At 42.2% G+C, this 14010-nt stretch overlaps 1 protein-coding gene across 1 annotated transcript; it reads left to right on the top strand.

The window, feature by feature from the left end:
* Nucleotides 1-12151: 12151 nt before the first annotated feature.
* Nucleotides 12152-13640, top strand: J7T54_005847 (uncharacterized protein; the record flags this gene model as incomplete). Its single annotated transcript, XM_051509375.1, has 2 exons — nucleotides 12152-12254; nucleotides 12325-13640. 2 exons carry the CDS (start codon nucleotides 12152-12154, stop codon nucleotides 13638-13640), a joined length of 1419 nt encoding a protein of 472 aa, XP_051359600.1.
* Between the last annotated feature and the right edge of the window lie 370 nt (nucleotides 13641-14010).

Raw genomic sequence — 14010 nt, forward strand, 5'->3', positions numbered from 1 at the left:
GCTACTTATAGCCACACCGGCCTCGAGGCTATAGCTCGCTTTACGAGCACTTTATGAGTTCGCTAAGGCCCCCTTACGAGTTATTGACTAACTTCCTAGAAACTTCCTATCGTCGAGGGTAGTAGCCCTCTTAATAAGGAGCCCGAGACCGAAGAAAAAGAAGCGGCCTTTATAGCCTAGATATAGTATCGTTACGGTTTAGGTATAGAGGACCCCTCGGGGCTGATTTTTATTTTTTAATTTTTTAAGAAAAGTTCTAGTATACGGTCTCCCTACGGTAGCCCGGCTAATCGGCTACGGCCGTGAGGCCTTAAATAAACTTCCTCCCCCCCCCCTATCTATAAGTCGAGTATAAATATCGTAAAATTAGTCGTATCTAGGGCGGAAAGCCTGCGTATTTATTACGACCTCGCCGTATTCTAGCTAGGACTATTATAATAATCCGCGGGTCCGTGAATTTCCTCGAATTTATCGAGCGCGGCTATGTCTTTAACGCTTAATAGCGGCTCCTAGGTTAGTTCGGAATAGCCCTTTTACTTCACTAAGTATTCCTTCTATAACCCGCGGCCTCGCCGCTTAGTTTATACATAAAGGATACGTTTAACTAGCTATTCCTATTATTTATCGACTAAGATCATAGGAGGTTAGGTATCGTCGGTTTATTAACCGGCCACTAGACCCGGGCCCGCTCTTCGTAATTAATCGACATAAAAACACAGGTAGATCGTAAAGGGAACGCTAAGCTCGACTACTAAGGGGCTAATAACCTTAGTAATTTTATATTTATAATATAAGGCGTCGAGCTTCTTACTTAGTCTCGCCGTATAGTAGTTCGCTATTTTTAGCTATACCTTATTACTAACCTCGAACCGTTCGGTAGGTCGCTGGTACGAGTTAGCCGCGTCCTCGGCGCGTTATTACGCGGTAGCGATAGCCGTCTATATAAACTCTATCACCCTTCCTAGCTAGGAGATAAAGTCCCTCGTAGCGAGCTCGGGGGAACTCCGTAGCTCGCTTACCTTACTATCTAGCACTTAAATTACTAATAGTTCCTAGCCGTATTCGTAGAAGAAAGGGCTAACTATTATAATAGCGTTCTTCCTACTATTAAGCGCTAATATCGCTACGGGCAGCTAGTCCGACTAGTTCGATTAGGCCTAATCGATATAATAACGAAGGTATGCCTAGATCTCTTAGTTATTCCTCTCCGAGATCCTATCTATCTAAGGGTAATAAGCGGTGCTTAGTTACTATATTACCCTTACGAGTCGGTAGAGGCTCTTCTAGAATCTTCCGGTCTAGTTTATCCCTCTATTACTAACGATAGATATCGGTATCCCGTGGTGCCGGTAGTGGCACGTAAGGAAACGCTACGCACACGCCTCGGTAGTTATACTACTTATCGCCTCGAGCGTCACCGCCTTCGTTAGCTTATCCGTGATAACTTAAAGGTACTACGCCTTATCTAAACCTAACTCGGGCAGGCTTATAATAAAGTCTATTGCGAGGTCGCTACGTGGTCGCTCTAGGATAGGCAAGGGCTCAAGGAGGCCTTACTTTACCTCTCTCTAAATATAGTTCCGGCTGTAGGCGTCGCACGCTACGACAAACCTACGTACAAGCTTTATTATACCTAGTTAGAAGAACTTCCTCGCTACCGCTTTCTAAGTAATATCCCGTCCGGGGTGGCCGACCGACGGAGCTTTATGAATCTTCTGTACTAATTAACCACGTAGCCTATCTATATTGTCCACGCTATCCCCGGGAGCGCCCCCCGGAACCTAGATCTTATCTCGGAATAGTAATCGCCGGCTAGAATTAATCCGGTATTCTACGATCTAGACCTTAAGTCCTAGGCGGGCGGGGAAGCGGCGCTCTCGTTACGATACCGCTCGGTATACTATCTAATAGACCTTATCCTAGCGGATAGTTTCGTCCTAAAAGTTCGCTAAGGCTTTATCGGCGGAGAAGATATTAGTTCCCTCCGCGAGCGGCGAAGGGCTAGCGTCTTCGATACTCCTTAGTATCCTTATGAGCGGGCTCTCTAGTAGAAAGCCTTTAGGAAATATCTCCCGGAAGCGGCCGAGCGTGCGAGGATTATCTTCTCCCGCGGGAATATCTTATTTATAGCGACTTAGCGCGTCGGGCGTAGCGGCTTCGTACCCCGGGCGATAGTATAGCTAGAAATTATATTCTTAAAGCTTTATAGCCTAGCGCACCTGCCTCTTATTAAGCTATCGCTTCGTAAGGAAATATATAAGGTTCTTATAGTCTATAAGTATCGCAAAGGACTCGTAGCTTCTTAACTCCGCCCTCTATACTCTTAAGCTATATATAATAGCTAAGAGTTCCTTATTATAGATCTCGTAGTTATACTTAGCTAGCGATAGCTTCTTCGAGTTATATACAATAGCGCGGCGATTCCCCTGCGAGTCTAGCTAGGTTAGGGTCGCTCCTATAGCCTATCCTAATAAGTCGGTCTCTAACTAGGTTTCCCGCTCGGTATCGAAGTATTATAGGACTAGGGCTTTATAGAGCCTACGCTTTAGTTCCGAGAACGCTATATCTTCTCCCTTTAACTAGACAAAAGGAACTCTTTTCTTCGTAAGTATTACTAACGGGATCGCTATATCGGAGAAGTAGTCTATAAAGCCGCGGTAATAATTCACAAAGACTAAGAAACTCTACACTCCTTTTACTATTATAGGCGCCTCTTATTCGCGTATAGCTCGTAGCTTCTCTAGGTCGTAAGATACTCCTTTCTCGGCCTCCACTACGTAGCTAAGGTAGTTTACCTTCTTCGCGGCAAACGCGCTCTTCTTAGGGTCGAGTAATAGCCCTATATCGACGAGCGCCTTAAGTACTCGCCGTACCTTCGTAAGGTAGTCGCTCTTTAATCTATTCGAGTAAATTAAGATATCGTTAACGTATACGGTTACGAAGTCCCCTAAGAACTCTTAGAGGACGCTATTAATTCGCCGCTAAAATATAACGGGGGCGCCGCTTAGCCCGAATAAGTATATAATCTACTTAAATAGCCTATATCTCGTTTAGAACGCTATCTTTTCCTCGTGACCCTAGGCTATCCGGATCTTATAGAAAGCGGCTACTATATCGAGTTTCGTGAACCACTTTACTACAGATAAGCTACGGAGTATCTCCGAGATTAGTAAGAGTAGGTATCTATCCCTTTTCGTGATCGTATTTAACGCTCGATAATCGTAGTAGAATCGGATTCTACCGCCTAGCTTCTTTATAAAAAGCACTAATACTAACGCGGGGGAGCTACTAGCCCGTACGAAACCCTTATCGAGTAAGTCTCGAAATACCTTCCGTAGTACTAGGAGTTCCTCTCTCGATATCTTATAGAGTAATCCCTACGGTAAGGGCGCTTTATTCCCGTTACTATCCTATACTAGGTATACTTCGTAGTCCACGCTTGGTTAGTATAGGGGTAGTTCTATCGCGTGATCCGGCGAGAATAACTTCGGGAAATCTCATAAGATATCGGCCGGCACGAAGTCCCTAGGGTCTACTAGTATCTTCGGTACGAGTACGTCCTCTATATCTTTTAACGAGATCGCGCTAATAGCCGGGTCCCTTAGTTCACGTTATCGTGCTCGCCGGTATTCCGCTACGAAAACACTCCCCGATATAAGTTTCGCTACTCGTACCGCTTATAATTTACGGGGTTCTTACTCCCTAACTAGGCGGACCGCTAGCCCTATACAGCCGTGCCAGAACTACTTTCTCCTAGCGTTATAGCTAGTCTTATTACGTGCTATCTACGGGTTACCTAGAAATAGGTCTTAGCTAAGACCCGGCACTACGTAAGTAAAGATTTTTTTTTCGAAGCTATAGATCTCTACTATTAGTACTACGACCCCGCTACTTTTTCCTTACTTTATCTCTTTAGAGTATCCCCTTAAAGGGCGGGAATACTCTTCTACTAGCGGGAGGCTAAGTCTCGTTATAAGGTCTTCGCTTATAACTATATAATAGTTATAGCTAGAGTTTATTAGGGCCTTCGTAGCGTGAACGCTATTTATTTATACCTATATATTTAACGAAGAATTACTTAATAAACTCTTAAACCTCTTCTAACGAGTAATCTTAGCTCTCGTAGGCCCTAACGCCCGATTTCGCTTCGAGGCTATACTTTTCCCGCCGTAGTATCTAGCTCTTCGTTATCCTCGTTATCGCTACGAGACTCTTATGAGACCGCGGCGACCCTTAGAGACAGGCACTCTTATTTAATATAGCCCTCCTAGCTATAAGACTAGCACGTGATTAGCTTCCGCACCCGGACTTCGGAGGCGCGGCTACCTTACTATAACAAGCGGTTAACGCCGCCTATTCGGACGTCGCTATCGCTATCCCTAGGGGTATACGCGTGGTTCGCCTCGGGTACGGCCCTCTTACGGGGGAACTACGTCCTCGCGCCCTTATCGGCACTTTCGAGCTTTTAAGTAACCCCTTATACCCTAGTGACCTAAGCGCTATAGTTATCTAGGAGATCCACGGGGACGAGTACGGTACGGAGTCGCTAGCTTATCGCACCCGATAGGAAGGCGAGGCGGGCGCTATCGGTCTAGAGGCCGCCGCCGGCTTCCGCTAGAATACGCTCGAACTTAGGTAGGAAGGCCGCGAAAGACTATACCTCGCTCTACTTAAGGTTACGCAGGGTCTCCGTAGCGCGTGCGCTCTAGTTTAGATCCGCGTAGCACCGATCGAGGTAGGCTAAGAACTTATAAGGGTCCTAGTCGGCCTGTTCCCTTACTTTATAACAGGCCCGCACGACACGCTACGCGTTAGTTTCTAGGTAGCTATTAATAAGGTACTAGCGTTCTCGCTACGAGTCGAAATAGTTCTAGTCTAGCTCGAGCTTATCCTTTATCTAGACTCTCTAGAGGTCGTAGTCCTTAGTGTTACCCGAGAACTTTAGAGGGTTCGCTAGTAGCTTCCTTATAAGGTAGCCGCTAGGTCTTCGCTCGGGGGGCGCCTCGGTCGGGATATTAGCCTAAGTTACCTTATCGGGCACTACGTCGATAACGACGGGGGGGACGGGCATAGGATATTTAGGCGTATCTTATTCGGGAGCTTATAAAAGGGCAGGCGTTACGAGCCTATTATAAATAAGCTACAAAAGCTCTACGATCCGCTCTTATATCGGCCGGAGCGAGGTATTTACTTACTTAGTAACTTATATAGTTACTTACGAGGGTATATCGAATATTTATTCGTTAGATATCGTAGCTCGTGCTATATGAATACGCTACGTCGTTAGATAGATCGTTAGATATATTATAGGCTAAGCCTTATTAGAATAACTTAGTAGCTTAGATTAAGTCTATCTAACGATAAGGTAGGAAAAGAGAAAGAGGAGGGAATTTACGGTCCCCCTTTCTTATAAAGACCCTGCGAGGTCTGTGCGTCCTCGTGGGCACGTGTCACGTGCCTGGGTAAACTGGGCCGGGTCTTGTACCTAGCCGCTAGTAACTAGTAGAACCGTAATAACGAATATGCTATTATATTCGACGTTAGATCCTGGTTCGATTAACTTAGGTAGCTTCGTGATATAGTTAATGGCTATTAATTCCTATAGTCTTAAAGGCATAAGTAGTAGCTTTAGTTCTCCGTATGGTTTATATCGAGCAGCCTTACTACGTATATAATCTTCGTATTATCCGACGATACGTACGATGTCTGCTTTAATTCCTTAGTAATCGTACGTTCGTCGAATTCGTTTAAGAGTCTTTCTAACTCCTTAGTATCCTACCGTAAGATACGCGTGGATATTAACTAAGATTTCGTCGCGTAGCGGCGGTAGTATCTAGAGTAGTTCATTCCTAGTAGGTCCTTTTCCTATTTCTTTTATATAATCGTTAGGTATTTCCTTTACGTGCTTAGATACCTAATCTAGTATTTTATCGTAATACGTAGTATTAGCTTTAACTCTATATATAAGGAGGTTAAGCGATATTTATATATAGTTTCTTTCCTTATTCTTCTAAAATATCTATCCCTTAGCTTTTAGTATTTTAGTATCGTAATCTAGTCGGCGACTAAGCGCGTCTGCTTTATTATTTTCCGATCCCTTCCGATAGATAATCTTAATATCGTAATCCGCTAGGAATTCTATATAACGGATTTATTATTTACTAAGTTCCTACGTAATAGCGAAGTAAGTAATATTTTAGTAATCGGTATAGACTTTAGTTATAAACTTAGTTCCTAGTATATAATACTTAAATTCTTTTATAGCGGATATAATAACTAAGAATTCTTTATCGTATATAGGGTAGTTTAGTTCTATACTATAGAGTTTCTTCGAGAAAAAAGCGATTAATCTTAGGTTATTATCCTTATCGCGTTAGCTAATCTATACTCCTATAGCGTAGTCTAATATATCGGTTTCTAATTCGAGTGGTTTATTTAGATCGAAAGTTATAAGGACGGTGTTTAATAAGATAGTATCTTATAGTTCCTCGAACGCTTACCTTTATTCGTTTCCTTATTCGAATAGTATTTCTTTTTTCGTAAGTTTCGTTAATAGTGCTACGATTATTATAAAGTTATATATAAAACGTCTATAGTAATTCGTAAAACTTACGAACGCTTATACTTCCTTAAGATTATTTTTTAGTTTAGGCTAGTCCTTAACTATACTAATCTTTATTTATTCTATTAGGATTTCGTTTGGTCGAATAGTATATCCTAGGAAGATTATTTTTTATATATAAAACGCGTTCTTCTTTAGATCTACTAGGAGATTCGTGTCTTAAAGTATCTTTAGTACTTAATAGATATATTCCTTATATTCTTTAAGGGTATCCGAGAAGATTAAGATATCGTTTAAGTATGCTATAACGAAGATATCTAAGTTCTCCCTAAGTATATTATTTATTATTCGCTAGAAGGTAGCTAGAGTATTAGTAAGGCTAAATAGTATTACTAAATACTCGAATAGACCGAGTTTTATATAGAAAGTAGTTTTCTATTTATTTTTTTTCTTTATACGGATTAGGTTTTAAGCTCTTTTTAGGTTAAGAGTAATAAACTAATTCTTATTATAAAGTCTATCCTTAAGCTCGTTAATAAGCGGTAAGGGTGTCCGGTCTTTAATCGTAATATCGTTAAGCTACCGGTAGTCTATAACTAATCGTAGCTTATTATTTTTCTTTAGTACGAATATAATAAGGTATCTTACTTCCGAAATAAATAATCGAATATAGCCTTTTTCGAGTATTTCGTTAATATATTCTCGTAATACTTTAAGTTATTCTCCGTTAAGGTTATAGAGTCTTTAGTACTTAGTTAAAGTACCGGTTTTAAGATAGATTTCGTAGTCCTATCGGCTATATAATAGTAGTCTTATTTCTAAGGTTTCCTTAAATAATAAGTAATATTTCCTATACTCTTATAGTATATTTTTTAGTTATTCTTCTTCTATAATAAGTTTTATTTTTCTTTCTTTTTAAAGGGCTTAATTCGCTTCGAATAATTTTTATATAATATTAACGATAATTCGTTTTCTTTATTTATATCGTATACCTAGTTATAAAGCCTTCTCGGTTAATACTATAGTCTTTACTTACTTCGACTCGCTTATGCCTTTCTATAAGGTTTCTTTAGAGGCTAAGTCGTCGTGAATATTCGCTTTATTCTAGTTAAATAATAATTATCGCGTTATCGTGTCTATCCACGCTAACTAGCTATTACGCTAATCGACTATTAAATTACTTCTCTATAACTATAAGTAACCTAGTATTATATCGTAATTATATAAGTCTATAATATCGAAGACGATTATCTTATAGTATCCTTATATTAAGGCCTTAAGATAATCGGTCTTACGGTCGATAGTCTTACTATTATAATCGAAACTTCCTCCTTTAATATTATAAAGCTTATATATCACTTTCTTATAATTCTATAGTAATATATATTAGTTAACTACTACTAGTAAGATATATTTTCCTATCGATCTACTATTTAATAGTACTCGTAATCGATATCTATTAATCTAGACTTCTAAAACCGTCTTTTATTTTCCGCTTATTTCCACGGAGTAAAGAGTCTTTAGGTTTCCTTTATTATCTTATACCCTTTTTATAGGCGATATTAGTAGTTTTTTAACGGGTAGTATTCTATATTAGTATTATTATCCTTAGAGTTATAGTCGTTATACGACTCTACTAGTATAGAGGGGTCCTTATCTTCCTCCTCGTATAAATAGTGTGCGTACCTATAGTAATAGACTCCGTAGTCTAGCGTATATCCTTTATAATATCTATATACTATATATTACGTATATGCTTTTCCGTTCGGAACTTGGTATTCCCTTGCCTTTATTCTATAGCATAGGTGTAGTATTTCCTTAGCTCTTTTATATCGTTCGCGGTCTATTTCGCCTTTAAAGATATAATTTCGGTCTAATTCTTTAACTAAATCGTATAGTAGTTATATACCTTCGGGGTATTTATTATATCCCTTATATATATAACCGTACTTTAGTACGCACTCTTTTTATACTAGGAATTCTTTTATAAGGTTTCCCTCCCTCTAGTACCTTACCTTTACTATAATAGCCTCTTTTTTAATAAGCTTAAGACCGAGTAATACCTTTACTATATTCTCGTGTCGTTAGAGTTCTTCTATTTCTTTTTACTCTCTAGTTCGATACTAATTAAATACCTTTTCTTTAATATACTTAGGGCAGTCTATCGATAGGTATTTACTCTATATCTTTTAGTTTCGTATATATACTTCGGGGTACTTAGCCGATTGCCTTAGTACTATATATCTTATATTAAGTTCTATATATATATATTCGTAGAATTCGGCTTTATTTTTTTTATAAGGGTCGTCGATAGCGCGGATATCTAATCCCTTTATCGGGTAGACCTAGTATTTCCTCTTCTTAGTTATATAGATTTTATAAAAGTAATATATATATAAGATCTATAATAACTCGTAATATTTTTCTACGTTAGGGTTTATCCTTAGGTCGTCTCTTAATAATATCTTTCGATCCTATTTTAGACTATTTTCTCTAAGTATCGTTTATACGTAAATAACTATCTAAAGGTCCTCTCCTCTTAGTAAAGGATCGTACCGGTCGTTAGCGGCGAAGAGCTAGTCTTATAGCGTAGCTCGCCTATATAAGAGATTTATTTCGAGTATCCTCTTTTCCTATAAGATTTGTTCTTCGCTATCTATAGAGTTAGTATCTAACGATTCTTCGTCTAGGTTATCTAGCGATTCGTCTATAATACCCGGGTATTATATTAGTCCCGTAGTAACCTTACGTATTATAGCTAAAACGCGAGATTAATATAATACCTTAGGGAACTACCCTAAGTTTTCCTTTCTATCTCGGTAGGTCTAGTAACTATCGTTATAGCAAGCCATCTAATAGAGTTCCTCGTGAGTTAGCGCTTTAGCTAGCTTTCGTTAGATAGCGGAGAGGTAGTCCTTATACTCTTATTCTTTATCCTTAATAATATCGTATTATATATTTATTATAATTTTATATCCAGCCCTAGTTATATTTAGTTACTTCGCCTTACCTTTAGGTACTAGCTTCTAGTCCTACTTTCGTTCTTTCTTTAAGGAATAATATTCGCGTATAAAGTATCCTTTCTTACTATAACTATAGTAAGTAAGGTTCTTTTTCTCGATCGCCGCGAGTTTTCGTTATATAGCGTCTAAGTCTATAGGACCCGCGTGAGTTCTTCCGTAAGCTATACTTAGGTAGAACTAGGGTCTTCCTATATTAGGATAGATCTTATTTTTATTATTACGATCGCGGTTCGAGGAGTTAGTAAAGTACTATCCCCTTTTCTACTATTGCCTTTCGAATTATTAGTTATCGATCTTAATTACTATCGTAATATACATAGCGAGGGCGGTAGGTCGGTCCTCCTTATAGAGTTCGTCCTTAACCTCGTCCTTAAGGCCCCTATAATAGGCTACTATTTTATCTCCCTCGCTCTTTATAGTTCTAGATATAACTTAGATAAATAGAGCGCTATAGTCCGAAGCTAATCCTTTTTACTTTAACGCCTCTAGCTAGTTCTCGGCTAGGCGTTCTTTATTAATAGTCCCGAAGGTTATTTTTAATATTTCTTTAAAGTTATAGTAGTATACGAAGATATCCTTTATATCTTACCTTCGGTATTAATAAATATAAGTTATAAAATCCTAAAGCGTGGGCTCGAACTAAGCTAGTACGGCTCCCGATAGATATCCCGCTATATAGCGTACCTTATCCTCTTCCGTCCTTAAGATAGAGGGAAAGTATTATTAATAGGCTCTAACCTAAGTTAGGAATCCTTAAAGGTCCTTAGTTATACTATCGAATAGTCCTAGTTAGCGTGGCTTTATAATCTCTCCTAGGTCCTTACCGGTAACTTAGCGAATAATATTATTATTTACGCTATTTATTTTATTTCTTAACTATATATTTTATTCCCGTTATAAGGCTATTCTTTCGTTAAAGTTACGATACGCTTTATCGTATTACTTTTTATCGTGAGTCTATGTATCGGCGACTTATTATAATTATCCCCTAAGTTCTTAGATTTAGCCTCTAAGGATATCGGCTTCGTCCTCGGACTCGTCCGAGTTTATACTAATATCTTCCTCTAGCGGGGGTTAGATAGGTTCGGCGTGCTTACCCTTAGCCTTAGAGGATTCGCTAGCTATAGTATCGTATTACTTAAGTACTTAATACGGTAGTATACTAAATAAGAGCTATTAATATATAACGTTCGGGTCTAGACTAGCTACCGGGTAGATAGAATAAAAGTCGGGTTATAAACTAAGTATACTAGGATATCGTTAACTTAAGCGGTCGGGTTATAGTCTATATGCGAGATAGTAGATCTTACGTAGATAATTATATTAATAGCTAAGGAGCTAGTAGAGACTAACTATAATAAAGTTAGACTTCTTATATACTAGTAAATATTATATAGTCGACCGTAGTCGACTATCGTCTACGAGCGCCTCCATAGTATAGTCGACCGTAGTCGCCTGGCGGCTATAGTCGACTGCCATGCTTGGTGCGTGAATGACATGTGATAGGAGGAAAAAGTGGGGGGCACGTGAGAGGCGCATGCGGTCGTATGTCGGGTCGTAACAGGAAGATACCTATAATCAATAAAGTAATTACTTAAGGGTTATTAACTGATAAGGGAGTCTAGAATTGCTACTACTCTGATATACTAAAAGGTAGATCAAATAGGTAGAAAAGGGATGATTAATTCAAACGTCCTTAGGCAGTCGGTTAGCCTAAATAGGCATGGCGCGGCTGCTGCTCGGATCGTGTGCGCGTAGCTTGATTGGCTACGGCATTATCAATGACATGACCAGCACGAGACACCCACACACAGCGCAGATGTATCTTGGTTGAATGGCCACAACCTCCAAAGTGTATCAGTCGGTTTGGTATATTTAAACGCAAGGGACCGAGGAACGCATAAACTCTTCCGTGGGGCGAGATTCCAACTCTAAGGGGCTTCAAAGTGAGGGAATGAGGCCTGTATGAAAGCGACGAGGGGCGATGTGCGTGGCATGGGATAGTTCTGGACGCGACGGCGGTTTGGTTGAATTGGGGCTGTTTGGGTCAAGGTGAACTTGGTTATCAAAAAGCACCAGGTCTGTCACCAGCCACTGGGCCGTACGATACGAGTGCCAAATAGCCCAGCATACGGAGTACGGAGTAACGAGCTGGTATTATGGGAGCACAGCCACGCGGTTCTGTAGATCGAGACAGCCCCGGAGATCCACTCCATCAATATCTTGCCTCCGTCTAGGACCAAGACGGTTAGATACATCCGACTAGGAATGCTCGAGCCCCGACCTAAAGTCAGCCGCACGTACCTAAGTGGGAATAAGGGTTGGATATCTCTGTCTAGCAACCAATGAGGGGGCAAAGCTTGCATGGCATGGGCACCGGTCATGGCCGGTTCAGGTCGGCGATACCGGGACGATGGGTCTCGACTTGGGATGCCACATTCGCAATAGCTAATTCTGCGGGACCTGGAGAATCGATCGACTTGTTAAAGAGGGTGGCCATGCCCGTGAAAATTGCACCTCGGTTGTAATATTATTTCGCATACCGAGTATTTCCAGTTAATTCAAAATGCTCAGGTCCATGATACCGGGCTTGAGGACCGCGGCGCTGTTTCTAATATGCCAGCAAACATCCCTGGGCTTGGGACTCTTATCTGGGCGCCAATTGAGTTGTAAGTGATTGACCTCGAGTCGGCCCCCGTATTTAACCCCTAGGTCATTCGACGACTCACGCCTCGCCAGCTTTATGCTCGTGGACCGATGGGACGCTGAACATCACGACGTCCTCTGCTCTCGAAGACGTCTCGAGCTGCACCAAATTCAACGGCTCCCTGCGCATCATGGTCGATCAGGCCACGATTGACCTCGGGAGTATCGAGGAAATCACCGATCTGCTCTACATCCAACCCCTGCGCTCCCAAGTCGAGGTCACCGCCTCTAAGCTGCAAACGGTGAGCAGCGTGTACTTCTTAGGCAGCCCCGACGTTATCGCAAACGTCCGACTCGATATGCCCCAGCTCTCGGGCCAACTCTACTGGCTCGGCGTCGAAGTTAATCTCCAGGTCGATAGTGATCTTGAAGTTAACTTAGTCAGTGTCGACGACGCCTCGATCCCGTCAGTCAACCTCTCGGGCCTCACCGCCGTGGACCACACACTCTGGATCTCCAGGACCCCACGCCTGACCGACTTCGTGGCTCCCGACCTCGCTGCCTTTACGGTCGAGGGTGAGAGCTCACGATACCCCGTTATACACATCTACGAGAACCTCGTGCTATATAACGTCAGCTTCCCGAGTCTACAGACAGTGCCGGGCCGTATCACCCTCGAGGATAACCCGAGCCTCTCCGCCGTTGAGATCCCGGGCCTAGAGGAAGCTGGATGGTTTGAACTCGAGAATAACGAGTCTCTCGAGGATTTCACTGCCCCTGCTCTCACCCGAGTTGACGGTATCACTATGAAGGGGCAGTTCAGCAGCGTCAAGTTTCCCTCCCTAACAGATGTTGGCTCAAATTTCATCGTCAAGGGCAGTGCTGACCTGGACTGCTCCTGGCTCGACGAGAATATCAAGCCCATTGTCCAGGGCACGTATGAATGTGCTGCCGCGGACTCCGGGTCGGGCAGTCCCTCGTCAGGTGGAAGCAGCGTCAGCCCGAACCAGGACAGTCCCAGCGAAACGCCCCAGTCCGGGAGCTCCACGGGGGGGTCATCATCTGGGCTTAGCACCGGTGCAAAAGCTGGAATCGGGGCAGGAGTTGGCGCGGGCGCCCTGGCGATCGTGGTTTTACTGGGCTGGTTCTTCTGGCGTCGCAAGTGGGAGGCAAGGAGGGAGAATGGGATATCCGGCGGCGGCGGGTCTGGTGATGTCGGGACACCGGAGCTGGATGGTGGTCATGGAGTTGGGGATAAGGGCTCTGGCGGTAATCGGGAGAAGGGTCTTGGGTCTGCTGAGCTCGAGTCTCCTCGGAGTCAGCTAGCGGAGCTGGATGGTCCTCAGGGGCAGACCGTCTCGGAGCTGCCCGCCCACGATAGGTCGAGGGTTTATACTGAGTTGGAGTAGCCGTCTGTCCTTTTATAAGTCGTTTTGGCTCTGTTGATACATGCGCAATCGTGAGTTACATCGCATCAGCGGCATTCGTCTTTCGCATCATGAAAGGGACCACTTGATGTTGAAGCGACATACTCGTAACCCAAGTCCGCGTGGGCCGTTGAATAGATCCTGAGAGCCGCGGAGCACCTCGACTAGAGTGTTCTGTAGTACATGTAACTGTATATGCGCGCCTATAGTAGTGGAGAGTTCCTTGACACACCTCGACCGGGTCGTAAAAGACGCCCTCCCTAGCCTTAATTATATAGCCGAGGTAATTTACCTCCTTCATAGCGAACGCGTATTCCTTTAGGTTTAAGGATAATCTTATTACCTCGAGAGT

The sequence above is a fragment of the Emericellopsis cladophorae genome (assembly GCF_022114955.1).
Source record: "Emericellopsis cladophorae strain MUM 19.33 chromosome Unknown NODE_60_length_125508_cov_113_851042, whole genome shotgun sequence".
Lineage (NCBI taxonomy): Eukaryota > Fungi > Ascomycota > Sordariomycetes > Hypocreales > Bionectriaceae > Emericellopsis > Emericellopsis cladophorae.